General features: G+C 53.8%; 10 protein-coding genes across 10 annotated transcripts; 5 read left to right on the top strand and 5 right to left on the bottom strand.

Annotated features, from left to right (window-relative positions):
- Positions 1 to 91: 91 nt before the first annotated feature.
- HD553DRAFT_306545 (uncharacterized protein) lies at positions 92 to 2,185 on the top strand. The gene is made up of 6 exons (XM_046179289.1): positions 92 to 411; positions 481 to 672; positions 742 to 872; positions 938 to 1,008; positions 1,066 to 1,457; positions 1,528 to 2,185. Exons 1-6 carry the CDS (start codon positions 230 to 232, stop codon positions 2,126 to 2,128), a joined length of 1,569 nt encoding a protein of 522 aa, XP_046038889.1. The 5' UTR covers positions 92 to 229; the 3' UTR covers positions 2,129 to 2,185.
- A 142-nt stretch (positions 2,186 to 2,327) lies between these two features.
- On the top strand, positions 2,328 to 3,415 carry HD553DRAFT_281366 (apolipo protein O-domain-containing protein). The gene is made up of 4 exons (XM_046178131.1): positions 2,328 to 2,387; positions 2,452 to 2,623; positions 2,705 to 2,803; positions 2,863 to 3,415. Exons 1-4 carry the CDS (start codon positions 2,373 to 2,375, stop codon positions 3,366 to 3,368), a joined length of 792 nt encoding a protein of 263 aa, XP_046038888.1. The 5' UTR covers positions 2,328 to 2,372; the 3' UTR covers positions 3,369 to 3,415.
- On the bottom strand, positions 3,416 to 5,656 carry HD553DRAFT_348330 (putative xylulokinase). Its single transcript, XM_046183370.1, has 6 exons — positions 5,312 to 5,656; positions 4,834 to 5,254; positions 4,563 to 4,755; positions 4,438 to 4,501; positions 4,234 to 4,371; positions 3,416 to 4,169 (listed from the first exon to the last, which is right to left on the bottom strand). Exons 1-6 carry the CDS (start codon positions 5,539 to 5,541, stop codon positions 3,476 to 3,478), a joined length of 1,740 nt encoding a protein of 579 aa, XP_046038887.1. The 5' UTR covers positions 5,542 to 5,656; the 3' UTR covers positions 3,416 to 3,475.
- A 420-nt stretch (positions 5,657 to 6,076) lies between these two features.
- On the bottom strand, positions 6,077 to 6,961 carry HD553DRAFT_177945 (ribosomal protein L21e-domain-containing protein). The gene is made up of 4 exons (XM_046176936.1): positions 6,795 to 6,961; positions 6,612 to 6,706; positions 6,313 to 6,526; positions 6,077 to 6,226 (listed from the first exon to the last, which is right to left on the bottom strand). Exons 1-4 carry the CDS (start codon positions 6,853 to 6,855, stop codon positions 6,114 to 6,116), a joined length of 483 nt encoding a protein of 160 aa, XP_046038886.1. The 5' UTR covers positions 6,856 to 6,961; the 3' UTR covers positions 6,077 to 6,113.
- Positions 6,962 to 8,165: 1,204 nt separating this feature from the next.
- Positions 8,166 to 10,150, top strand: HD553DRAFT_306529 (uncharacterized protein). Its single transcript, XM_046179288.1, has 7 exons — positions 8,166 to 8,244; positions 8,382 to 8,389; positions 8,474 to 8,552; positions 8,891 to 8,956; positions 9,106 to 9,302; positions 9,384 to 9,495; positions 9,561 to 10,150. The coding sequence occupies exons 2-7, from the start codon at positions 8,382 to 8,384 to the stop codon at positions 9,684 to 9,686; spliced, it is 588 nt and encodes a 195-aa protein (XP_046038885.1). The 5' UTR covers positions 8,166 to 8,244; the 3' UTR covers positions 9,687 to 10,150.
- Positions 10,151 to 10,258: 108 nt separating this feature from the next.
- On the top strand, positions 10,259 to 11,819 carry HD553DRAFT_322345 (uncharacterized protein; the record flags this gene model as incomplete). Its single annotated transcript, XM_046181282.1, has 7 exons — positions 10,259 to 10,342; positions 10,413 to 10,702; positions 10,933 to 10,990; positions 11,058 to 11,230; positions 11,272 to 11,356; positions 11,420 to 11,684; positions 11,716 to 11,819. 7 exons carry the CDS (start codon positions 10,259 to 10,261, stop codon positions 11,817 to 11,819), a joined length of 1,059 nt encoding a protein of 352 aa, XP_046038884.1.
- A 437-nt stretch (positions 11,820 to 12,256) lies between these two features.
- On the top strand, positions 12,257 to 13,596 carry HD553DRAFT_268334 (asparaginase; the record flags this gene model as incomplete). The annotated part of the gene is made up of 4 exons (XM_046177574.1): positions 12,257 to 12,722; positions 12,791 to 13,148; positions 13,211 to 13,372; positions 13,434 to 13,596. The coding sequence occupies 4 exons, from the start codon at positions 12,257 to 12,259 to the stop codon at positions 13,594 to 13,596; spliced, it is 1,149 nt and encodes a 382-aa protein (XP_046038883.1).
- Positions 13,597 to 13,851: 255 nt separating this feature from the next.
- Positions 13,852 to 15,640, bottom strand: HD553DRAFT_366580 (uncharacterized protein; the record flags this gene model as incomplete). Its single annotated transcript, XM_046184107.1, has 4 exons — positions 13,852 to 14,375; positions 14,442 to 14,738; positions 14,810 to 14,969; positions 15,039 to 15,640. 4 exons carry the CDS (start codon positions 15,638 to 15,640, stop codon positions 14,109 to 14,111), a joined length of 1,326 nt encoding a protein of 441 aa, XP_046038882.1. The 3' UTR covers positions 13,852 to 14,108.
- Positions 15,641 to 17,708: 2,068 nt separating this feature from the next.
- Positions 17,709 to 19,464, bottom strand: HD553DRAFT_366576 (kinase-like domain-containing protein; the record flags this gene model as incomplete). Its single annotated transcript, XM_046184106.1, has 12 exons — positions 19,296 to 19,464; positions 19,136 to 19,234; positions 18,820 to 19,075; positions 18,719 to 18,752; positions 18,592 to 18,657; positions 18,483 to 18,528; positions 18,369 to 18,415; positions 18,269 to 18,311; positions 18,082 to 18,204; positions 17,968 to 17,998; positions 17,881 to 17,904; positions 17,709 to 17,818 (listed from the first exon to the last, which is right to left on the bottom strand). Coding segments are annotated over exons 1-12 (966 nt in total), but the record flags the coding sequence as incomplete, so codon positions are not given.
- Positions 19,465 to 22,330: 2,866 nt separating this feature from the next.
- Positions 22,331 to 25,629, bottom strand: HD553DRAFT_306517 (uncharacterized protein). The gene is made up of 13 exons (XM_046179287.1): positions 25,361 to 25,629; positions 25,118 to 25,266; positions 24,878 to 24,926; positions 24,647 to 24,663; positions 24,481 to 24,573; positions 24,227 to 24,393; positions 24,066 to 24,154; positions 23,837 to 23,995; positions 23,553 to 23,770; positions 23,413 to 23,478; positions 23,044 to 23,334; positions 22,773 to 22,961; positions 22,331 to 22,685 (listed from the first exon to the last, which is right to left on the bottom strand). The coding sequence occupies exons 2-13, from the start codon at positions 25,232 to 25,234 to the stop codon at positions 22,614 to 22,616; spliced, it is 1,527 nt and encodes a 508-aa protein (XP_046038880.1). The 5' UTR covers positions 25,235 to 25,266; positions 25,361 to 25,629; the 3' UTR covers positions 22,331 to 22,613.
- Between the last annotated feature and the right edge of the window lie 518 nt (positions 25,630 to 26,147).

Below are 26,147 nucleotides of genomic sequence, written 5' to 3'. Positions count from 1 at the left end.
TACGTCACCGCTCAACCACCATGTAAGTTAGCGAGCGCAAGGGGGCCAAGGGGGGTGCTATACGCTATACGCAAAACACTCGGGTGCTTCAAGTTGGTCTTCCGGTCTTGTCGGTATCTTCAGGCCGTCAGTACACCAACTACTGATCTGCTGCTGCTGACTTCTAAGTATTCGTATACTCAGCCCTGTACTGCTCGAGCTAGTGCAACTCGCGTTCCGGTTCACCAGGATGATTCCTGGCTCGATCCTCAAACATCGGCAAGGCCCTCCCCCAGCCCACATGGCAGCGCAACCTCTTCCTCCTATCAACTATAGGAGAGCCGAGTTTCCTAGAAGAAGAACAGCAGGGAACGAAACGGACTCGGCTTTCTTCAGTTTTCTGATGACACTCCTCAGACTCTCGCTCTTCCCGTAAGCGGCACTCCACCTCTACCTTTCTCTGAAGCTGGAAGATTGCTGAACGACACCTGCCTGCAATAGCATCACCTTTCCAATCCGAAAGATCTACCAGATCGCTACTTCTCCTCTTACCGTCTCGTTGACAGTCAAGTCGATCCTGTTGGCCTCCTTGCTATTCGCAAGCGGGATTCTGTCAACGCTATCGGTCGCCGGAACTTGGTACACTTGGGGCCGAAATGGGGCTGTGGAGGTGGAAGGATGGCTCATCTACGGGTAAGTCATACCCTTTCCTAACACGATAGCTAGCGAATGCTCATGTTCACGTCTTTTGGTTGTATACAGGTCCAAGCTCAACCCTACACCTCATACGCAGGTCACATTCTCGCCAGTCAAGCTGTTTCAGCAGGATGTCGCTTACGATGTGGAGGTCGAGTTGGAGCTGCTGCGACCTAGGCTAGGAAGCGAGGACCTAGGTACAGTGTCTGATTTCTGCTGGATCAAGTCAGAGTATGGCGGCTGACTTGTGAGACACCTTCAGGGAGCTTTATGATCAACCTGGACTTGATCTCGGAGAAGAGCGGGGACACCATTCAGACGGTTTCTCAACCTGTGAGTCTCGTGAGCTAGCCAAAGCCGTAGTCGGTATTGACCATGTACACCTCTCAGTGTCTGCCGGCACTACCATATGTTCCTCCCGGCATACTGTCACGCCTGATCTCGATTCCCCTTGCAGTTTCCCCCTTGAACCTCTACTCTTTTGTACCGGTACCGCGGATCACATCTGTGAACCCTTTCAAGCTATTCGGAATCTTAAGCCGGAGCGGAAAGAAGAAGAGATCAAGCAAGGCCAGCAAGGACAAATTCTTGCTCGTCAGACCTATGATCGATCACGAAGAGGGTCTTGTGCCGAGACCATCGGGGAGGAAGGTTGCTGGTAGGATTGTCGGTGGGGTTGGGGTATCAATAGGGCGGGAAGATGGAGCGGGCGGATACAAGGGGGAAGTAAGGACGGGTGGTTGGGTGATTGTCAGGTTTATACCCCGTGCGACGGGACTGAGGTGGGTCTGTTATGCCTGATTTTACACGTCGAGCACATTCGCTGATGGACGCTTCTTTCCGCTTGGGTAGATGGCTACTCACATCGCACTGGCTGATTCCCGTCATCATACTTCCTCCTATCGCTTTCGGCCTGACTCTGACATCGGCTCTCATGTCATTCGTCCTCATCTCGTTGATATTCCGACCATCATCGAAGCCTGCGACATCCAGACGAGCTATCGCACCAAGCCTCAATCAACAAGCGACTGGCGTTGATGCGAGGAAACTGGACAACGATCCGAATGGGCGCCGGACAGTCAGCTTTGTGGAATCAGAGACGACAGAAGCCAGTGATGGTGGTCTTGTCTTGAAAGCCTCGGAAACGGATGGAAATTCCTCGCTCGCTCGCACTAGCCAACTGAGCCACGAGCGGACCGAAAGTGAGGATATCGATGGATTACCTCTACCCTCCACACCGATGAAGAGGACTAGCGGCCAAGCGGGAGGCAAGACCGTACAAAAGAGCCCGGCTCCGTCGATGATGATACAGCGGCGGCGCAATACCAGTACGAGCTCGGCAGAGGAAGATCAAGCTGGGCTGCGGGAGTCTTTGGGAGACACGGGTGGGGAGGAAAGCTTTGAAGAGAGTGTGACAGCTAGCGATACGGAGACCGGAACAGATAGAGATTGAGGGTGGTGGTTGTACATGTTTGGCTGTAAGGTGATCAACTATGATGAACGATCCATGTCATAAATCTCAACGCGATCCGCGGTGCACGACGCATGCGAATGCCGTCAGCGATAGCGAGGGAGATGGTCGACTGATGAGGTCAAAGACCCGAACGATGTAGTTTCGAGTTGTTCAGGCTGCATGGTCATTCAGCTTGGTCCAGCCTCGGTCTAGTTCCTTCACTTGCATCAAGAACGGTCCCGGAATGTCTCAGGAAAAGGTAAGGCTCTAGGTAGATGTCGAGGTGATATCCGTAGCTGAAACGGATTATCGTGCTTCTCTAGCTCTCAATCTACCCTGGTCCTGCACCAAAAGTCATTCTGGTCGAGGAGCCCAACCCCCTCGTCCCCCATGTCAAGGTAGCAAGAGAAGCTGTCAGTGATATCTTGGGAGATGCTCGGGTTCAGGTCGACCGCGGAGTCGACAAGTGGGTCAAGTTTGAGCGACGAGTTGAGCGTGGGTAGCAGGATTGGCCAAATGCAAATGAACAGGAACTTGCTGCTGATCCACCATCGGATTGGAACGGCATTCTTGCAGGTGAAGTCAAGTCGGTCATTCCCAAGGACGAGCCTCTGACCCCTGGGATCCTTTACGTCGGTGTCGCCGGACTTGCTGGATCCGTCTTGGCTCGAAACAGTGAGCACCATATTTGAGCTCACGGTGCGATTTCCTTTCTCAACAAAACTCGATTACAGGGAACATTCTGCTTCGTCTGACACTCCCTCCTCTCCTCTTCGTCTCGGCTGCTCCTTACTTCCTGCCCAAAACTTCCCGCAATGTCCGACAATACCTCTCAAACGTCGAGGACGCCCATTTCCCCGAATTGGCCGCTCAGCACAACGAAATCAACCGACAACTCTCCTCGACATTCTCCTCTGCCATGTACCGCGCCGAACACCTCACTGAGGACGCACGAGGGCTCGGAAGCAAGATCACCCATTCGATCGAGGACTCGACGGGTTTGAAGCTAGGAGACGCTCTCGGTCGTGCGAGCCACGTCAAGTCGGACGTCATGCACGAGATTGAGAAGAGGCGGGCTGCGGAACAGGTCAAGACAGCAGCTGCTGTCCAGGAAGTCGGAACGGCTCAGGTGAAACCGATCGGTATCATCACGGAGGAAATCCCTGTGGCCGAAGTCGTTGCCATCAAGGAAGCCCCAGCTCAACCGACCCCGGTTTTGGGACAAAAGAAGCTTGTATAGATCGCCTGAATGCATGAGAGATTGAACAACTATATGTGGATACTACAATCATGGGTATGAGAACCTTTCCGAGACATCAGCAAATGAAATGGACCAAGACCGGGGAGCTACTTTGCGCAAGCCTGAATGACCTGTGCTTCTGCCTTTCTCCAGGACTCTAACAGATCGTCATAGACCTTGGCCAGATCCCGGTCAGGCTGAGCGACGACCCTGCCCTCGGCCTCGACCGTCTCCTTGGCGTTCCTGCTGTTCTTGACAAACTCGGCAAACTCGACATCCCCGCCCTGCTTGCTGGCGTGACACCAGGCCGCCCGGTAAGCACCACCCATAGCACATCCCTGGGCACTGCCACCCGCATAGATGGGAGCGTTGAGTACGGTACTCAGCAGAGATGTGATGACGGGGTTTGCGCTCGCGCCACCAGTGACGTAGATGCGTCGAAGGCTAGGCGAGTCTGCAGGCAAGAGCTGATTGATCTTGCTCTTGAAGCTCAAGAACTGCGATTCCAAGATCCTCTTGGCGTCCGATGTGGACCAGCGTACGGCGTCGAGCGACTTCAAGTTGAGCGGTTCCGATTCCATGTCCATTTCAGCGTCGAAACGGTACAGTCCTTGTACGTTCCGGGGGATAATCTCGTGGTCTCGGAAGTAGAAACCGAAGACGTCTTTCTCCTTCGAGTCGAGCTTGGGCGCTGGGGTGTCTTGCACCGCCCTGTTGAACGAGTCCCAAGATTTGGTTGACGAGCCGTTGATTCCATCTCGTACCATCTCTCGGGCCAAAGATCCGTTCTTGTAGCAAAGCCTGGATCGTCAAGAGGTATCAGGGTACTGGACACCAAATTTCGGTCCTTCTTTGACAGACTCACATGCCCATGTATCGCTCACCGCCGTTCTTGTCGTTGCCAGCAGGATGGGGGAAGATGTGGTAATTCGGATGGGGGTTGTACTTTTCGGTCGCCAGGAGAACCGTGTCCGAGGTTCCGAGCGAGACCACAGCATCGCCCCTGATATGTCCGATATCATCTTAGCTGTATATCCGTAAATCAACTGGTCTGAAAAGGTTGACTCACGGCACCAAAGCAAACGAGAGCAGGGTAGCCGGGTTGTCACCCGTAAAGTAGGCTACCTCGCAGTCTGTTCAACGGATACTACTAGGTCAGCTTGGAATCACGCTCGGGTCGACACAATGACTCACCTGAAGCGAATCCATAACGGTCCTGGAACCACTTTCCGATTTTACCAGCGCTCTTTCTCGGGTCGCGCTCGACGGCGCCCATCATACGCTGGACATCGTCGTTGGCCGTATCGGCGCCTACAATAGAACCGAGAAGGGTCGGGTTCCATTTGCGATCGGGAATTGAGTACAAATTCGCTCCAGATGCATCGGCCTATGTCGGTGACGCATAATGAATCAGGGTCAGCTACCTGGTGTCCTCTTGAAAAAGGTTGGAGTGAGGCCGACTCGCCTCGTCGACCGCTTTCACCTCTCCATCGGCACACAGCAACGTCGTCAAGAAGGCGCTCAAAACGCACACCCGGTCGGTCTTGTCAAACACCTCCCGGTTGGTCTGGTAGACCTTTTTCAATTGAGGTCCCGAGAACCGTTCGTGTGCCGATGAGCCGGTCACTTGGGCCATGCTCGCTCCAGGGCTCGACCCGTTTGCGACTTGGTGAATCGCCGTTTCCATCTCTCGACATTGTTTGGTCGTAGTCGAATCTTGCCAGTTGGTCGCGAAGGGGGAGGCAAAGACATCGGACAGCTGAGTCTTCAGGGACTGGTCCGAGGATAATCCCTCAGAGGCAGCTCGGTATTTGGAGTTGAGGAGGACGATAGCATGCTGAGCGGCCGCTCCAGATACCGCCTTGACTCGCGAAAAGTCGAGACCCCTGACCACCCGCATTTCGTCAGCTCGGGACCGGTCGCCGAATCGTGAAAACACTCACTGTGATTTCAGGTTGTCAAACACCTTCTCCATCGCCTCGACGTACATCAAGACGGGTGCCAAGACGGATCCATCGTCAGCGATGATGACCCCGCTCTTGGTCTTGTATTCTGGTAGGTCGTCGGCAAAGTCCAGTCGGTGTTCGTACAGCGTGTTCAAGTGCTGGTCGATGACGACAGCTTTGAGGGCTTGCGTGCTGTTGTCCAGACCGATGTAGAGTGGAGACGACATGGTCGAATCAGGTAGCGTATTGGTTTACTTGATCGATTGGATTTTGTGAATTGGTCTGTACGGCCGTCATGGTTGTTCTGGTATTGTTGATCCAAGTCCACCCGGCCATGGCTTATGACCTCTGAATGCTCATTTGTTTCACCCATTGCCCGGTCAGTGATCGTTCTCGGACAGTTTTCGGTCCGATTGATCGGGACGAGCAATACACCGAGAACAGCGGGGAACGGACATAAAATCGAGTGGCTCGTCCGTGCTGACCCACCAAGCCTTTAAAATGGACAAGGGAACGAAACACAAACATAGGCCGATGCGTTCGGATTCCCGCATGAACATTTGCCAAGGCAGACAGGTTCTCAACACAGCGTACCCGAACCACGTGTCAAGCTTAGAGGTGGTCTGGCCGGCTCCGATGCGCAAAGCATCACGTTTCGAACCAGCTCGTCATGTGGTAACATGTATTCTCATCTCGCCGAGTTGTATAGTGAACAAAGACTCTTGAATACACATCCTCCTCCTCGTCATCATCATCTGCCCAACCAGCCCACAAAGAAACGAAAAACATTTGCTCTCGCTTAGATGGTGGTCTCGTAAGGAAGGGGGTAGAGGGTCTGGGGGGCGTTGTCCGAGGTGGAGACGGTGTGGGCCTCTCGGGGCTGGGCAGGGAGACGCTTGAGCTGGACGAACTCTGTGTATGGCACGCAACAGAAAGAACGGTTCGTCTGTCAGCTAACCATTCTTTCCCGCTCGAGGGCATCCGCGGCATCGACTCACCTCCCTTGGCCTTGGCCTCCTTCTTCTTGGCGGCGTTGCTGACAACCCGGTCCAAGAACTCCTGCCTGCACTTGGAGTGCTTGACGTGCTCGACCCTCAAGTTGACACGCTTCTCCATGTATCGACCGTTGACGACCTTGTAGCAGATGACACCGACTCCTCGGGGGGAGACGTTGTAGACGATACCGGTCTTTCCGTGGTAGAACTTGTGGGGCTGTGAGGCGGAAAGAGGGGATCATCGTTAGCCGACTGAAAATCGCTTCGGGATTCCATTCTGTTCGGCAGGTAACTTTACTTACCATACCCTTCTGCTCAGCGGCGTTGGCCTTGATGTCAACAATGTCACCGATTCGGTAGGTCGACAAGTAGGTGGCCATCTTGGGGGCACCATGCTCTATTCCGCCGCACCATTACGACTCCTGTCAGCTTTTCCTTATTCCACCCCCGCAATTCGCCAGTTGGCTAATTCGACTAGGACTGACCCTTGAAGCCCTTCTTGAACATGTGACGCGTTCGCGCCCTGATACCGAAAGAGTGAGGCATTTTGAAAGGTTATTCGGTCCTTATACTATGGTAGTCGTGAGAGAAAGGGAAGGTCGATTGTCAGTAAAGACGTACTCCGCCAACTGGGAACGATCTAGATCGGAGGTCGAGGCCAAGTCGATGATGAAGTCGATGATACGGGTCGGATCGAGTGACAAACGGACGGTCGTCTGCCTCGGCGAGCCTCTTTCCCTAATTCGATACATGTGCGTATGTGCGTGTGTGCGTGTGTGGGGCGAGTGTGCGTATGGATTGTATATGGGCGACGAGAATTGTTGCCTGATGCCTCCGTCTCGGATATGGAGGAGGCCAAATGGACACTTCCCCGTCAACCCCATTGGTATCGCTGTATCGATTGTCGTCGCCTTTCTAATTTGCGAATAGCGCATGTCGATCGCAAGACCTCCCGCTTGTGATTCTTTGTTGCAAGTCCTGCATCCTTCTCCCAATTCCGTCCGCATCTCCCTCTCAAGCGTCAGAGAAATCCTTCCTTCCTCTCGGGTTTGCTGCTCGCGTTATCTTTTCTCATAATCCTTCGATGATGATCGTCGTTTCTATAGTTGTCCTCCGTCACATCCATTGCGGCGCTTGAAGGTCGACCGTTGTCCTCCATAATCCGTTTCCCTGTGATCCATCCGCACACACACACACGGCCTCGCACACATATCGAAAGAGGGAGAAGAGATCCAGCAAGACGAAAATGCCAATCGTGTCCGTCCGTCCGCTCCCGATGTTGACCCGTAACATGCCTTTCATCTTCGACCTTTGACCTCGATCTATCGGGAGGTAACAGGACCTGACGCTCACAGTGTTGATGGGAGGGTGGTTGTCGGTGGCCTAGAACGAAAACGAGCAAGAGCCAGGGGGGTTTACGAAGACGATATCTTGACGAGGTTCGAGGTTGATCTCGACCGAGTCCTGGGCGTGAGAGGTTCGCTCGCTCCGAGATTCACAGAGTCCCCCCCTGCGAAGCCAGAGAGTGTGACGGGATCCGGTAGGGGTAGTAGGGTCCAGGCGGCACGGCCAGCCAAAGGTGGAGGTCGCGAGGCGCCGTGCTGAAAGCCCAGTAGGGAAAAGTCGGCGATACTTAGAAGCGCGTCCCGCTCGATCGCGCTTGAAGACCTCGCAAGGGATTGCGCTTCTATCCGGTCTTTTCGCACACTTCGACCCTGCGAGTGTCTCGCGCGAGCCCAGCCCACCTCACCCACCACCCAGCCACGGCTCACGCCCTAGCAACCAACCGCCTTGCCTGCCTCGACCGTGCTTCGCTGCTCTCGCGCCGTCCGGGCTCTCCTGGTCTGATCTCGATATCGAAATCATCAACTCGTCAATCCACACACCCGTCGACGTCGTGCCCTTCCCCGGAACTTTCGACACCCATCGACAAAAGTGAGTCGTCTCTCACACCCTTGATATCATCTCTCGGACGTCAACTCTGGAAGAAGACTGAACGAATAGCTGATCCGCTCGTGTCGTCAAACTTTTAATCGCTTTCTCTCGAATTTCGACTTTTCGCCAAATCTCAGATGCCTCTGTTAGTCGACCTCGAGCTCTCAATGAACCGGCCCAGGATGTTCTGAACGCTGACGTCCTCTCGTTACGGTTCTACGATCAACAGCGCTCCCAGGGCCCACTCCAAGACCTACAAGGTTCCCCGTCGTCCTTACGAGTCCGCTCGTCTCGATGCCGAGCTCAAGGTGGGTCTCGACAAATACATGGAGATGTGACAGGTGGTGGTGCGGGATATCGGCGCTGGTGATGGTGCTGGCAGACGAGCAGACGAGGGAAGAAGCCGGAAGATTTGGGCTATGGGAGAAAATCTAGGGAAGACGCAAGCAAGCGAATGCAAGAAAAGAAAAGAAGTCGGGACCAAGACAACCGGCACAACCGTTCTAGCAAGATGTTCTACCCGCAACTCTCGCTCGTCGACCGGAACCGAGCACCGCACCGTTGCACCTCTCGCACCCCACCCTGTACATCTCCCGGTTCAGACGGAATAACGTACTGAGATTCTTCTTTGCCCTTGTCATCACAGCTCGCCGGAGAGTACGGTCTCCGAAACAAGCGAGAGATCTGGAGGATTCAGTTGACCCTTTCCAAGGTGCGTAAGCCGGTAGAAATGGCTGGTGCTGAAAGGTGTTTGAGCTAACCCGGACTTGACTTCTTTCATCCCTTCTTCTTGCTCAACATAACTTCTCGTACTGCAAATCATTATCACGCATCAACTTGCTACATGAACCCCGTCGACAGATTCGACGAGCCGCCCGAGAGCTCTTGAAGCTCGACGACAAGGACCCCAAGCGTCTCTTCGAGGGTAACGCCTTGATTCGACGACTCGTGAGGATCGGAGTGCTCGATGACTCCAGGATGAGGTTGGATTACGTCTTGGCCCTCAAGGTCGAGGACTTCTTGGAGAGGAGGTTGCAGACCCAGGTCTTCAAGAGCGGGTGAGTGGGAATCAGGTAGCAAGATGGATCACGCAAGGACGGAGGGATTGACAGGTGGAATCGTGATGCTTTGATCTCTAGTCTCGCCAAGTCCGTCCACCACGCCCGTGTCCTCATCAGGCAGAGGCACATCCGTGTCGGAAAGCAGATGGTCAACGTTCCCTCGTTCGTTGTCCGATTGGACTCCCAGAAGGTGAGCCGTGGCGCTGGCAAAAGAGCAACTTGCACCTATATTGACAGTCTATACCGCGCTCGCAGCACCTCGACTACGCTTTGAACTCTCCCCTTGCCGGTGGACGACCCGGTCGTGTTAAGAGGAAGAGGGCCGCTGCCGCCGCTGGTGGTGACGGTGAGGGCGACGCCGAGGAGGAGGACGACGAGTAGAGCAAACCCACATAGACGAACAATCGATAAAATCCCCGACGTCTCTGTGTTTGATACCTCTCGCTTTCTCTTTCCGACCCGCCACTATTGGTCTTTTCCCGTCGTTTGTCGGCTATGTTACTCGACTCGTTCATGTATCCATGACGATTCTTGGTTTTGTAACGATGATGATGGAGAGATTGATGAAATCACTTACGAACACGAACTCGGGGATAGTGGACTTGCATTGCGCTCATTGGTCTAAACTCCATCAATCTTGGTCTCCGACCGCGCCCGATAGAATCCCGTTTCAGCTTCAGTCTCAGTCCTGATCAACCGATTCGGCCATTCCAGGCCGCAACTGCATTGGACGGTTGCCTGCCGAGTCAGGGAGGAAAAGTAGAAAGAGGGCGGAGATGCTTTCTGTGTACGAAATCTTGGCGCTTCCTTTGTCAATTTGTCTTGGTGTTTTCGGGTCTGGCGATGCTACGAGTATCTTGATCATGTATAAAGACGGGTAGCAGGCTAAGGTGGTTGTGCTTGCTGCATCGAGTCAGAGGATCAGACGTCATTTTATACGACCATTAGTCAATATGGCGATCACAGCCAGTTCTGAACCCTTGGAGTATGTTGCCTTCGCTCAGTTACTGGCCAGGTTGTACAACAAAGCGGATCATGTGAGTAGTCTAAGTAGCAACTCTCCAATTGGCTCAAGATTCATGTTGCGTATGATCGGTCTTGTTATAGCGCCTCGCGGGAACATTGATCTTCCAAATTCATAGCAAGGACAGAGTCACCTATGAGCGTATTACCACTGAGGGTGAACAGTCAACCTTCGACCTCGAACCCAGTCTGATTACTGCCTGTGTCGACAGAATTCAAGGCCTGGTGGAGGAAACAAAACCTATCAGACTTAGCGGCAATTTCGATTCGGATTCCAACAAAAAGCGGTTTACATGCTGGTTGGAGTCGATCGATTACCACCGCCGCAAAGGAACCTTTACCATTGGCGTACAAGCAGAGCCTGTATATGCCGCGTACATCCCGGTGCTATCTCGGAATCGATACTGCCGACCGTAGGGTCTCGTTCAGCCGTTCAAACGTCAATAGCCCCAACCATCGAACGGACCAGCCCAGAAACAAATGATGGATCTTCGCCTTCAGGGCAATCATTCGATGTCACTTTATCGGCTCAAGACCAATGAGCCCCCCTTGCCTTCCCCCTGCCCAAAGACAACTTCTGCCTTCCACCCGCTTGAGTCTGTAGCGAGACATCACCCACGCCTACTCCCTTGTGCAATTTGGACGGCAATGGTATCGTGGCTGTGAGGGAAAACCGGAGCTGTACATGTTCGCCTTGATCATTCACATACATCCTCCTTCGTGGGACAGCATTATTGCTGTAACCGTGAAAAAGAAATTCTGCTTGACCTTATATGGCATCTTCACCATTCAATCGCGAACGCTCGCAGCGCAAGGCGGGATGCTAGAGCTGATGACCTTGATGACGATCTAAAGTACAACCTGAGCAAAGACGGTTTATGGCCTAACCGAGCTAGAGCAAGGTAAATTAGAACGTTCCAACCAGTCTCCCATAAATGGACAGGTACCATAAGCTGGACAGTCCGCTTGCCGACGACTCGCGAATCGTCCCATATCTTTTTGAACTACAGCGATCGATGAGGCGGTCAGTAAGAGCACATCGGAGAAGGTTATCAACGAGCTCTCACATATCACGATAGGCATCTGCACAGTCGCCAGAGCCGCTCGGTCAACTCACGCTCAGCAACGCATTTTCGAATTTCACGGTAAAACTCAGCCACCATCAAACGTGGGCAATTTTTGATCCCGATGTAATGGGAAATCGTGACTTGCGTTTCGAAACCTTGCCGTGCCATAAGCCTCCGCGAATGGGAAATCGTGCTCGATACACGATAGCCTTCGGGTTGGAGTTTCAACGGCAGCCAAGGGAAATCATCTGTCTGAAAGAAGGCGTGTGCGTAGGCCAGCGGCTGGCATGTGAGCTAGCCTGCTTGATGTACGTCAACAGCCAATCACTTCAGATCGCGCTCCACGCTCGAGTTCTGGGCCCTACGAGGTGATGGTCTGCTTTATTTTTTGCTGGAAGAGTCTGTTGGGCAGAATCTGACATGAACAGGTACTGACCTACCGAACTTTTTTTCGGGTCAAGGCGTAGATGTTCGTCCCCGTAATCTCTCATCCGGGTCCATATTAGCGCGGGGAGACGGTTCCTGATTTTCGGGTGATCGGCTTTCGCGGATCAAAGTGACTTGGCGCGCGGAGGGTGGCTCGATCAAAAGTTGGTCGAATATCCCATCCTCGTCGTGGTCGTCGTCGGCGACCTGTCCGCCATCGCCAAAGCCTTTGCGACCCCAAATTTCGGCGGCCCTCTTTTATTTCGAATGTAGAATCTACGAGATGATAGGACGAGCCATCTCTTGGCCGGGCAGACGTATATATGCAGGCTGATAGCAGCGAGGTGAGCCTGAACATTAACGCCCGCTGCTCTACTAGCTGTTCACCCATAATCTCTTCCCACCACTCTTCTTCTTCTTCCCCTCTTCCTCACCATGTTCGGCCGATCCCTCATCACTCTCCTCGCTGCCAGTGCTGCTCAGCTCGCTATCGCTCTCCCCTTGGAAGCCCGGGCAAACTCTGGCAACTCGAGTTTCCTCCCGACCGACATTGGCTTGAACATCACCTACTCTGGACCTCACAATGCATCGCTCCCCAACGTTGCCATCTTTGCTACCGGAGGGACCATCGCCGGGTCTTCCTCCAGTGAGCTTGACACCACTTCGTACACGGCCGGTGTCGTCGGCATCGCCGCCCTGATCGAGGCCGTTCCCCAGCTCTTGGACGTCGCCAACGTCCAGGGATCCCAGATCATCAACATCGCTTCGGAATCCCTCAACTCGACCATCGTCTTGCAGATCGCCAAGTTTGCCAATGCCGTCTTGTGTGCCGAGGGATCGACCACCGATGGGCTCGTCATCACCCACGGAACCGACACTCTCGAGGAGACCGCGTTCTTGAGTACGTCCCCTTCGTGTCCTCAGCACTTTTATGTTTTCTTGCCTAACCGAATACGCTTGTTCATTTAGTGGACAGCGTCGTCAACTGCGGCAAGCCCGTCGTGCTCGTCGGAGCTATGAGGCCCTCGACTGCCATCTCCGCTGATGGCCCTGCCAACCTCTTGGAAGCCGTCACCCTCGCTGGAGAGCCCGACGCTCGGGACCGAGGTGCCCTCATCGCGCTCAACGACCGTATCGGAAGCGCCCTCTACACTCAGAAGAACAATGCCAACACCATCAATACCTTCACTGCTGTCGAGCAGGGTAACATCGGAGGGTTCTTGTCTACCAAGCCGTTCTTCTACTACCCTGCCGGTCAACCGACTTTCAAGGAGACTTTCGACATCAGCTCGGTCAACGAGCTCCCCATGGTCGATGTTCTCTACGGGTGAGTATTCTCGCCTACAGTCTCGTCGTGGGCTATCCTAATTGATCGGTCGTATACTTTAGCCACCAAAGCTTCGACTGGAAGCTCATCCAGGAGGCTATCGACAACGGAGCCAAGGGAATCGTCATTGCCGGTACCGGAGCCGGTTCTTTGAGCGACCTTACCATCATCGAGGTTGAAAGGTTGCTTAAGCAAGGCTTCCCCATCGTCGCTTCTACCAAAATGTGAGCCCGTTCCTCAAGCCGTTGACAGCAGACTATCACTGATACTACATTGGCACCAAAGCAACGAGGGTGCGGTACCTGCCGGCCGAGACTGGATCTCTGCCGGTTTCCTTAACCCGGTCAAGGCCAGGATCAGGTTGCAGCTCGCCATTGCCACCGGTCTTGACATGAACGGCATCAGGGCCAAGTTCGAGAACACCCTCGTCGGTTACCTCGACAAGTGAAGCCCTTGAATAGGGTACCAAAAACAAAAACCTTCCAGGAGGTCGCAGTATTCTCGATACATCTCCCCTTGCCCCGTATTTCTCGTCCGCACACAGAACACAATCAGCTTCATACATCAACATAGTATTTACAACAATCACGTCAACATCGCATAACCAGCACTTGGATATAGTCTTACTCATTGTCAATCGTTCTTCATAATCTATATCATTCATACGCATTCGGGTCTGATGGCAGATGTCGACCATTCGTGGAGTGGACCTTTCTTCGATATCGGCTTGTGAGGCTCTTAAGGATTGACGTAGTTGACGGCGATCGACAGCTGGACCTATAGTATGATTATATCGACGAGGTTCGGCTGCTACATGGTTGATGCTGTTCTATTTGGATGCTCGTATTCTCACGACAGGTGTGAGTCGTGTTCGTAACGTGGTCAGACGCAGCTGACAGGGTCGTAAGGCCACCATGACGGGTCTGATACGGGAAGTAGTGATGAGATGGGTGATCGAGCTTAAGGCAAGCCTAACTCGTGCCCGACACCAGGATACGAGTCGTGCGGCGGATGCTGTCGGTAGCCATGTGTTTGATTGTGTTTGCTAGGGCGCGAATGGAATTTCTCCCAATGTGTCGAGATGTTGAGGGTGTTGGGCAATCCTGGCTCGGCAAAGGGTTGAATCCACTCGGGCGGTTGCCATTCGTATGGCGTTCTCGCCCGCTGTCCGACCCAGGTGGGCGTTAACCAGAGCTTTTCGAAATACTGCCAGGCTTGCACCCATTCCTGAGCAAAACCGAGTCTGATCAATTACTGCAGATGAGCCGTCAGTAAAGCTTCGAGTCGACGCACCTCGACAGTCTTCATGCCGTGAACCGTAATGGTCGTCTCTGTCTTGGACACCCACCACCAGAACCAGCTGACGCTCTTGCCGTACGTGTCCGCACGTATCAGGCCGCTGAGCGGTTCAGGTGAGGGTGGTAGATAGTTGAGGAAATTGTCGACCCCTTTACGTTCCGGGATCTTGGCAGGATCGACGTGCTTCCATTTAGGATGTGGAGGCAACGAAAGCATCCAGGCGCCTGTTAGATGATCTTCGTACCCCACCGTGTGAGGAAAGGTCAGTTTCGCTTCGACAAGCGATTTGATCTGATGAACAGCATCCTCCTCCATTAGCTGACGTGTTTGTGCGACAGTGACCCAGCAGAGGAACGACTCACCAATGGGTAACTCAAAGCATATCCCAGTCCCTGAAAGTACATATGAGGTCGATATGAACAACCCAGAGTCGACCCGGTGAAGGTCGGCTCTCGGTAGTCGAGCGAGAGAAGATGGTTGAGCAGGTTCGGCATAATCGTATAGGCGTCATCGTCGGTCTTGCTGCGAACACGGCACATGATGCAGATTGAGCCTGAGATCCTCGCACCCTGGCGTCGCCTCTGCACTCACTAGTACCATAATGCCTTCCGTCCTCTTCCATCCTCTGCTCGCTCGATCAACGTCTGCCAAGTCCTGTACGATTTTCCGAAATCTCCATTCTCCGGCATCCTCTTGCTATCGTCCTCCTCCATCTCATCCATGATGACCAGGTCCCCATACTGTGCTTGCTCCGTCTCCAATTCCGCCCACGCCGCCCGATCGTGCCAGGCTGGCGAGGCCATGACAAAGTTGTAATCGATCAAGTGTTCGTAAGCAGGTGGGATCCTGGATTTCTGGTATTTTCTCAGGAGATCGCGGAACGATCTCGCTTTGGGAGACTGCATGGTGAGGACGTTGAACGAGAGGAAGGCTGTCGAGACGAGGTCGGTCTTTTCCCATGGCTGGAAGTGCTGATCCTGTGGAGGAGGTTGAGGATGGTCTCGTAGTTTTCTCCGCTTTCTGCGTAGAGCGGGTTCGAGTCGAGGCACCTCGAACTCGATGGGGTGCTTGGCCTCGACGAGTTCGGGTATGGGATAGGTCCACATGAACATCCTGCCCTTGCTATCCGGCAACCAGGGCATCAAGGCGTTCATCACACTTGCGGGCAACCAGTAGGTATGAGCGTGCACCATGAGGTGAGAAAAAGTCGGATGTGGTTTCGCACTCCAGCCATGAGTCCGTTTGTGGGTATGCCAAAAGTGTATCGGACGAAAGGCGAGCAAGAAAAACCAGATGATGCCGAGCGGGATCAACGGGTATCTCTTGCACAGGTTGTACAGACCTCTGAACGAGCGAGAGGTGCCTATCCGATGTGCAGTGAGGTGTATCCGCTGAGAGTATGATCTCGTTCGACCTCGATCATGACCATGTCTCGATCGTATATCCGGTGTGCTATATCGAGGCAGAGCCTCCGGTCGACCTCTCATGCTGGAGATGACCCAGGGTCTGCCGCTGTCCGAATCCGTTCTCGACGTCTGCCGTCTTCGAGATATGTAACTGTCCATACGTCAAGAGGAGGCGAATGGTGTTTACTCGACAGAGGTAGACTCGACGGTGTGTCGTCTGACTACGTGATCCGAGGCGGTAGCAGGAGGCAATGGGTGTACTGAAAGACGTCGACCTCTTCCCACCCCTATACGGGGGCCGTCCAGGGAGAGACGCTAGCTACTAGGCGTTCGTGTATAAGCGATCAACCGACTGCTGTCGAGATGCCCCAGAGACCATGTACCGACGAGCAGGGTTTAGGGATCTCGAGAGGACAGCGACGGGTGGGTTATCAAGGGTCGACAGCAGGAGTTTGTGTGCATGGATGGGATGAACGAAATGACCAAAATAAAACGAGAAGAAATCTCGCGAAGAGCACGAGCACGAGCTAGTAGGGCGTCAGGGCTCTTGGGCCGATGTGCTGATGGAATCGGAAGAAGACGGTTCCAAAGCAAAAGGTTCCGTCAAGCCACCACCATCGACGACGACCTCACGGCACAGCAAAATAGAGAGAGAGACGTAAGCACGAGAACGATTTGATATCCCTACTATAAACCGGTATACCATCGACGACATGAGCATGCTTTGCGGTGCAAAACCCCCGTTCAAGCCCGCCGTCTTGACGTTATATCTTCCCTCGACAACTACCCTATGCGCCTCGTTCTCTGACTATACGAGCCCAGCTAGGCCCGCGTTTTACACCCCTGCACTGCCCCGTCTCACGTCGCCCTGATGCTCTGGGTGAATTCTTGCCGTCAACCGACTATCGAGGCTCATCGCTCCATCAGACCCGTTCTCGGTCGACCAAGCCGAATTAACACTTTGTGTAGATTCGCTCCTCAAGGCCAGAGGTTGACGCTGGGTGCCACCAGTCGGACCCACGGTCAGGTTCGATCCCGACTCCTTCATCATCGACGGCTGGGGAGTTGCGTCAGGCGATTGCGCAGATGATGACCTCGGCGTCTTCATTCGATTTCTCAGGCGGTACTTGAGACCCGAAGCACGAGGTGTCGTCGGCAAAGGAGGGACCTCGTCTCCTGCACGACCCAGGACCTGAGACGAGCTCGGCGAGGATCGTTTGAATTTGACGCTCGGTTTCCTCCTCACGGTCGATTCTCGCCTCTTCAATACGGCCAAACGGTACTTGTCGACTACGCCGCGAGCGAAGAGCGTGTCGCGTCCATTGGTAGCGACCGCGTCAGGGTTATCCTCGACGATATCCCACTCGTCATCGTCCTCGCTCGCCATCGTTCGCGACAGACGGTCCATAGAAAGACGGTCCATGGAGCCGCGGTTCATGATCTCGCGAGAATGCCTGGACGTCTTGACGTTGCTCGCGGCGGCTTCGTTCGTCAGCGCTTGAATGCGCTGGAGCATGGCCGTCGCTGCTTCTACGGTGGGCGTGGGAGTAACCGTAGTGTCGGGAACCGGATCCTCCATCTCGGTCGTGGTGTCCGTCGTGGTGTCCGAGTTTGATGGCGACGAAGGCTCCGTATCACCCGTTGCTGCCTCCTTCGTGTTTTGCTCGCTCTCGCCGTGCGAGCCCCCCGTTTCAGACGCGTCTGGCTCGTGAACCGACACGATGTCGTGGTGTTTGTATAGATACCCGTCAAAAGCATTCGCATCTGCTTCGATTATGCCATCCCTTTCGGCATCGTCCGTTTCCGAGTCTCCCGAGGTAGAAGCGCCTTCCGCTTTGAGCGCCGGATCCATCTCGAGGAAGTTGGCATCGAAGTTTTGAAAATCGTATTCCAAATTCTTGTCAGTCGGCGGGATGTATGGAGGAATGTAACGTTTGTGCTTTACGTGATCCCACTCGACCATGGCTACAATCGGCAAGGCATCTTCAGCTGGATCGTTCCGCTATCGAGATCGGTATATATCTTACCTAAATAGGGATGCTTCCGAATACCTGGTGCGAGATCAGCATTAGTTCAAAAGATAGATCTTGTTGCCATACGTCATCGGGGCTTACGAGGCTCAGCCAGACGGAAAACTGGGTCTTTCTGTATAGTGAGGGATGCGCCCAAATGAAAGACATCTGTCAGTGACTTGCTAAGGTGCGCGTAACGGTATTCTAAATCTGTACCTGCAACAGTCCTCGAATGAAACTCTTGGTCTCTTTGTCCAGCACACGATCTTCGGGGAACCTCAGCTCTTCGTTGACGACCCGCATGTACATTTCCGCATGGTTGTCGACCCAGAAGGGCGTCTATTCGGGCGCGAATCAGAATGAGCTGCCATGAGCATTCCGTACGAGTATCCATGCCACGTACGTTGCCGATGAGCGCCTCGTATAGCATGGTTCCCAGTGCCCACCTGTTCCATCAAGCTTGAGCCAAGAAGGTTCGATTCCGAACGACGAGTTTGACTCACCAATCTACCTCATACGAGTAGGGCAGCCCCTTTATCACCTCTGGAGCCTGATCGAGACATCAGATGAGCTTGCTACACAGCCCAGATATCTAGGCCAGTGGTTCTAAGTCTTACCAAGTACTCGGCTGTCCCTACGAATGAAGTCGCTTGATCCCTGCCACTGTTCAAGGGTTCTGTAGAAAGCCCAGAGCTAGCTGTTGACAGGCTAGACCCTGTCATCCACGGGGGTGCTGCCGCCAAAGGACCTTTACTCTCAGGAAACTCGGCTGCCAGACCAAAGTCTGCCAAGCTAGATATGTGATTCGACTCAGCAAGTAGGCTCCATATTTTGATATCGACCCAATGCTTACGAGATGTGTCCATCGGCTCCGAGCAGGATATTTTCTGAGACAATGATTGACGCTAACCATTTAGTCTAGTGACGCCGTAAAGAGCAGGATGATACACATACCGGGTTTCAAATCGCGATATATGATACCGGCAGCGTGCAGGGCCTCCACCCCTTCTACTATTTCGCATGTATAGAATCGGGCGCGATCTCTGCCAAGTCGTCCCCATCGAGACAGTTGTGTGGCGAGATCCCCTCCCGGCAGAAAGTCCAAAACGAGGTACAGGTTATCGACATCGTGAAACGACCACCATAGTTTGACGATGAACGGATTGGAAAGTTCTGTTGATGACATCCGGCGCAACACTGACTGCTCGGTCTGTTCGAAATCGAAATCTGCCATCAGCATGTAGCCAATGCGACTGGCGATTAAACTCACAAGCGTGTGAGTCAGCTCTTGATGCGCTAGAACGTGACGTTTCATGATGGCTTTCATCGCATAGAGCCCGCCGGTCTTTGTGTGTTTCACCAGCACCACCTATGGAAGGCGATCGCGTTAGGTCAAGGAACATCACGATTCTGTGAAAATTTCGTCTAACCTTGCCAGCGCATCCTTTCCCCAAAACCCTGATTAGCTCAAAGTCGTCTACCGAAGTGGCCTTTCTTCCAGGTCGTTTCCGTTTCATTGCTTCGCCGGGCTGCGACTCGACAAGTCTAGCAGCTGCTATACTGGGGTCGAGCGGCACTATAGTTGCAACATCACTTTCGGCATGTGCTTCAGCCTCGTCTTCATCTGGCTGTATAGCTTCCGCACCGCTTGCTTCGGTAGGTGCCGGTGTTTCAGCTTCCAGCTGAGGTGATCGGGTTTCAGTGTCCTCTGTTCCAACCGCGATCACTTCACGGTCGATCTTGCGAGTCAAGTCTGTGCTGTCTCTTGATCCGTACATAGGAGAGATAGGAGGTAGTACCGGAGCTGCCGGTGAATCTGGGCTAGGCGAAGTGGTCGGCACAGCGGGCGCCAGCTCCTGTCGATCACCTGCCGCAAACAAGCTCAACAGTCCTTCACCCAAACTCCTGCTCTTTCTGAGCATCGACCTCCTCTGGGTCGAGTTCAGTCTGTCCAAGTCGAGCCGTTGTCTCTCCCTCTCCAGCTTTTCGTCCGCTTCGTCATTCCAACCGATTTTCTTTCCCGATGGCTTTGCGCTTAGTCCTGGTGCGCCGAAAAATTCGATCCAGGGCAATGACGCGCGGACCGAAGTCTGTTGGGCAAGCAGATTGAGATAGGTAGAAATCTCTTTCGTATCCAGTCCTGATTGCGAGTCTATCCCGTTAGGAGGAGGTACGCCCGGGTCCATATCTCGAGAGCTTTCGTGCGAGCGCTTGATGGCTTCCTGAGGTGAGAGAAGAGGGCTCGGAAGCAGACCTCCCGTCGGCGCATCCTTCCCATATAGGCCTCCCGACTTGACCACGATACTTGAAGGCCTCGAGGCCAACTTAGCAAACCTCTCGTCTGCTGTCATAGCGGTGACTAAGGCGGCCGCACTATCTAACGTGAGACCTTTAGGCTCGGGACTGCCTCCTGGATCCATGGAAGGGCGATTCTCAAGAGTCGAGAAGCGGTCCGTGATGGGGGATAACTTGTCCTCGAAGTCGAATTTGCCGAGCCCGAGATTCAGGGAAGTCACTTGATCCAGGCTGTTGCTTGGAGTCAATGCCGGCGACATCGGACCGGGCGTAAGTAAGTGAGGAGATCCTAACTGGCTGACCGGGGAAGTCGCCCCGCTCCGGCTGCCTTCAGACACCGCACGGATGGTAGATTTCATCTTGTTCTGAAGGTTTGACAAAAAAGAGCCTTGCCGTTTCTTGGTTCCGTTGGAGGTTGTGCGGGAGGTTGTAGATTCGGGAGAAGCATTGGAAATCTGGCTGAGGGAACTTCCCGTCCTTGCAATGGGGACCAGTAAAGCCCCCTGAACTGATCGAGGCAGTTCCGGGATGTACAGATCTCGTAGGTGGCCGTTCTATGGGGGGCGGAGCCGTCAGACGCGACAACCCCCGTAGACACCGGGGAAGACAACCACGTACCGTTCTTTGCCAATCGACCAGTCCTTCATGCAAGTTGGCTAACTCTTGTTGAGTTTTCACCAGAGTTTGCTGACTTCCAGGGGCTGCATTCGACACGACCGATGAGCCTACTCTCTCGTATGTGAGAGCGTATTGAGAATACGGAACTAACCTTCGAGCATCACCATCATCTCGTGCTTGTCTATACCGGGTGGAACGCTTGACACGGCTGGAGTGACCGGACTGACGTGGATAGTGGCGAGATTACCAGCAAAAGCTGTGCGGACAGCCAGCGTATCAGCAGTGGTGGGGTGCAGTCAGACCGACTCAAAAGCGTGAGGACCCACCTTCCATCTCCTCGTTCTGAATCTGGTTATGTACGTTCAAAGGCATCGACTTGGATACGGTCATACCTCCAGCCATCTCGAACTGCTTGCTTCCCGGACCACGAATAGACCCGGTAAGACCGTCTTCTCTCGCCTGTTGATCGAGGTTCCCGATAGATTTGTAGTTTCTCAACCTGATCGACGACATCCTCTTGTCGGTGTGCGAAGAGGCGAGGAGGTCTTCAACGCCCTTGTCCTCGTCGCCTTTCGTCTTGTCCAACATGGTCGTCACCGCCCTCGTCTTATCTTTGCCTAAATTCGAGACCAGCGGAGTTGAAACTGAACTCTTCAGGCCTTCCGAGGGTGGACGTTCGAGGGTGACTCCAGTCGAGTTGTAGGGAGTGGGTTTGTGGCTGATAGCGTGTTGAAAGGAAGGTATGCCGAGGGATCTGAGAAACTTGTCTCGACGTGTACCGAGGTTGCTGGTCGTGCGTTTTGGCTGCACTCGGACAGGAGGGTTGGTGATGGTAGTGGGTGAGGAACTCATGCTGATTGTGTTGGAATTTTTGATGTGATTAAGCTGTTCAGTGTGCTGAGTGTTGGCAGAATGAAGGGGGAGAAAGAACGGTCGCCTAGCCTCCGCTGACACGGAACAGATCGTCACTGGAAACGACCAGACGATGTGATCCGCGGTCCAATAAGAATCTGTTCGTGCAGTGTCGATTGATTGGGCTGAATCTATCTCCGAGTGTACATGAGTGTTGTCTGTAGCTTCGATCGATAGCCGTAGGTGATGGCGATAGGAGTGGAGTCGCTGATGTTCGTGACTGTCTGACGATCGAAAGTGGCCAAAGCTCCGCCGACTAAGTAGAATATAGATTGCGAGGGTGTCAGTAGCGTGCGAATCCCCGGCCCTTCGCACCGGTCCTCTTGCTACAACAACAAACCCAAAGTCATCAAATCTTCCCATCAATCTCGCCTGATCGCCTGATCGATCGCTCCGGGCTGCTGCCCTCTCGTCGCTACACAAAGAATCCGTTACCCCTTGATGCGATCAATCCGTTTCACCGCTCACACCCGATTGCCTCTTTTTGTTCCCGTAAGCCCCCCCGGCCCAGAGCCCGAGAACGCGACGCGATGTAACAACCTGGGCCATCCGTCACCCAGTTCATAGACTACGATCACGAGGGATGCGTGCCAGTGTCAGACTCAAGAGTTTGAAGTTGCCCATTGGCGGAAAGCAGAACTTCGTAAGACATGGTATTGATCGATGAGGGCCGCAAACATCGTGCTAGCCACGTATTAATCACAACACGGTCGATTACGAGCAGGAGGATGACGGAATAGGAACCAGGCAAGCCCGAGAGGACTATACCCTTGCCTATCCATCCCCCAACCGGGCCCGTAACAATGAGTCTTCGTAGAGACGTCTAATGGGAGAACTGAAACCGGATACAAAACAGTCGTAACGTCAAACAAAGGTTCAAATGTCGATTGGCGAGAGACAACCGCGACGGAGCGAGGCGGCGACTACTCGTTGTTGGTGTCGGCAAAGGTGATCTTTTCGCCAGGTCGACCTTCGGAAAGGAGCACGACGGCGTACTGTAGTTCGGAGAGAGTGACGTATCAGCGGACGTAAGCTTTCTTTCCTACATCTACCCGGTCAAGTTCCGAATCCGCTAGACTCACCTTTCCGGAGATCTTCCAGCCCTTCTCTTCCTCGTCCAACTTTTCACCGACGCCATCGGGGATACCGACGACGATGTCACTCTTGACGGTACGGAGGGAGACGATGGGAGGGGCGCCAGGGGTGCTGGCAAGAGGTCCGATGGCTTGCGAGAAGGGGGTGTTGTAAGGGTAGTGGCAGTCGTATCCGAGCTATATAAGACCAATGCGCATGGGGCGATCAGCATCTCCAATGTTGCTCCTCGCATGATACGCAACGTTCGACTGGACTGACTTTTCGGTGGTTCAAGTCTCCCTTGAAGATGACCAAATCACTGGTGGCCAACTCGATGAAGAGATCGGGAGCCTCGGCGGTCAAGCTCCAGAAGGTGAATCCGGAACACCAGAAGGGGTGGCTCTGGTACTTGAACTTGCCCTCCTTCTCGTACGACTTCCATCGTCGACCCATAACCCTCAACCAGTCCATCTCCTCCTCGGTGGCCTCGGGGAACAAGTACCCGTAGACACAAGAGTTCAAGATCCAGTCCCAGTCCTTCTTGGTGACGTCCGAGACGAACCAGGGGATCTATGTTGAGGGAATGGGCATTGATCTCAGCGAACGTGGATCTCGAGTCGTGCGGCAAGAGAAACCGTGAGCGCTCACCTTCTTTCCGTGGAAGACAATCTCCTTGCAGATTCCGCTCTGAATCAACCAATCGGCGTAAACGAGCTATAGACGGAGTAACCCCTTCACGTCAGCACGAGATGCCTAACAGCAACAATCACCCGCTTGCATCGACTCACATCACAGTAGAGCTCGAACCCGGCATTGTCGAGGACAAAGTCGATCCTGCCTCCCTTCATGGAAGCGACCTTGTCGGTGATCTTATCGAGGTCGTTACCCAAGATGTTCTTCTCCGTGGCCGAGAGGTGCTCTCCTCCGGTGGATTGCAACTTCTTGATGTCCTCCTCGGTCATGTCGATCAAGAGGGACAAGTCGGTGGAGTTTCCCCACAAGCAGACTGTCAAGGCCACGCATGGTCAGCCAACGGACGTATTGCCTAGGTCGGTCTAGGCTCGGCACTCACTCTGAGTCAACTCCCTGAACATCAACTTGGAGGTCTTCAACTTGTCCTCGTCCGAGATACCCTCGGCGAAAGAGAAGGGCGCAGCGAATCGAGAAGCGAGCTCGAAGACGGCCTCGGCCGATCGAGCAAAGGTGTCACACTTCTGCCTGAAGAAGACGTCTAATTGCAAGGAAGGGACGAGTCAGTTCTGAAGACTAAGTAGTCAAGCAAGATGCAGGCGTGAACGAACCGTATTCGACCCAGTACTTGGAAAGAGAGAAACACTCGCGGAGTCGTCGGTACTTGTAAGCCTCGGCGAACACCCAAGGAGAGTTCATGCTAGCGAAACGCAAGGCATCGTCCAGTTCAGCCATCGAGTCCTTCAAGAATAGAAACCCGGTCTCCACTCACAAATCCTTTCCTCGGAAGTATCGGGCGATCTCCTTGTTCCAGAGGGCGACATCACCGGCACCGTCATCGGTAATGTACCTGAGCTTGTCGTTGGCCTTCAACGAGTCGAGGAGATCCTCCATCCTGTGGATACACTCGACGAGGTCCTTGACACGGTCCTCGTCGTACTGTTTGCCAGATAACACGCCATGACGTTGAATCAGCTTTCGAGAGTTTCGGACCGGACCAGATCAGACGATGGGTTCACGACTAACCTCTTGGTTAACAGTAAGGTGGACATCGGCGATACCCTTCTCCAGGATGGTAGGCAATCGAACCGACATGGTAGCGTGCGCGAACGAGTATTCCTACATGTCGAACGAGATTGGGGTCAATGCCTGGTCAACAGCCAGCTCGGAAGCTCTGAGGCAAGAAACTTACGTGATATCCTCGGTAAGCTTTGGGGGATGACCGTTCGAAACAGGTGGATCGGCGATCGACGATCACGCGTCATGAGGAAGGGGAATTCCGGTCGGTATGTCGAGAGGAAACGAGCGGGAATCGCAAAGCGAAAATCAGGTGGATACACGAGCGTAAGCATTTTTGTGCGTAGGGGACGTCATCCAGATCGAGATGATGACCACGACGAGGAGGAAAGGAGGGTGAGCTTACCGGGCCATTGAGGTTGATCGGGGTTGACTCGGGAGGGAGTTCGAGGGTACTACGAGATTGGTATGAAGTGGTCAGATGAGATCGGACTGTAAAGACAACGACAAGAACAGGACGAGCTGTTCACCACGGGTAGCAATCCGGACCGGGCTGTTCGACCGCAGGCGACCCAGACCAGGCCGAATCGCTCAGGATCGGGATGGACGGGCTGACCAACTGTCCAGCAAGAGAAGCCAGACTCACCTGTTCTCGCATCATGGCGCTGGGCTTTTGACGAGGAGGAAGCGATCCCAAGTTGAGCATGACCTTGGGGTTGGCGACCTTGCCGTCGGCGGGGTTGGTAGCTTTGACTTCAGACATCTTGCTTGCAGCTATCTTTTCTCGCTGAGGGTCTGCTCGTAAACGAGGATGGATGAGCTTGTAGGCCTGGGTGTGTGAAGCAGAACGACTAGGAATAAGGAGCGGAAGAAGTGTATGTCAACTTACCAAGGGTTCGACTATATAGGGGTCTATCGAATGAAGGGGAGTTGAACGAGCGATCGGAGTGAAAGGGTGAACCGAACTGGAACTGAGAGCGTGTGTTTTCCCTTTATCTGACCCGAGAGACCGCGCGTGCGTCGATCTCAAAGGCCCTCTCCCTCCCTTTTTTTGACCAGCCTGCCAGCTGCCAGTCGGTGGATTGGGAACGTGTCGTCGTCGTCGTTCGCCGTTCGTCGTCTGCATCCACCCGCCCGTGACGACGACGAGGTCCGAGCGAGCGGTCAGATTGTGCCGGGATAGAGATCATGGCTTGATGGAAAGTGTTGCTGATTGCTTCCGCTGGATTTGATCCTGCCCGCCTTGCCCCACCGCTTGCCCCCGATTCGATCAGAGGCGCAAACGCCCACTCCGTCATCCCATCACGCTCCGTCTCCCTATGCCTCTCGCTCTTACCTCCCCCGCTCGTCGCCTCGTTGGGGATGTCGTCCTTGCTCGCATAGCAGCAGGGATTTAACGAATAAAGTCGAACGGCGGGAACACGAGGGGGGGGGGTCGACTAGCGCGTGATTTAGCGAATTTGTTATGGTGAAGGATCACATAACATCACTGAAAGACGCGCATAGCACGAACATAACACGCACTCGATTTAATACGATTTAACGTCTTAAATCGACTGAATTGCGCCCGTAGGGCGCCGCTCCGGAGGTTTTTATAGCTATATGTCCGTAAATCTGAGCCAGTTTCAAGCCACAGCGATGTGTTTCAAGGTTAGAAGTTAGGAGTTTACTGAGTG

Source organism: Filobasidium floriforme, assembly GCF_021052385.1.
Source record: "Filobasidium floriforme strain CBS 6241 chromosome Unknown HD553scaffold_4, whole genome shotgun sequence".
Lineage (NCBI taxonomy): Eukaryota > Fungi > Basidiomycota > Tremellomycetes > Filobasidiales > Filobasidiaceae > Filobasidium > Filobasidium floriforme.
Note: the sequence above shows the minus strand (reverse complement) of the source record. Positions and strands in the feature narration are given on the sequence as shown.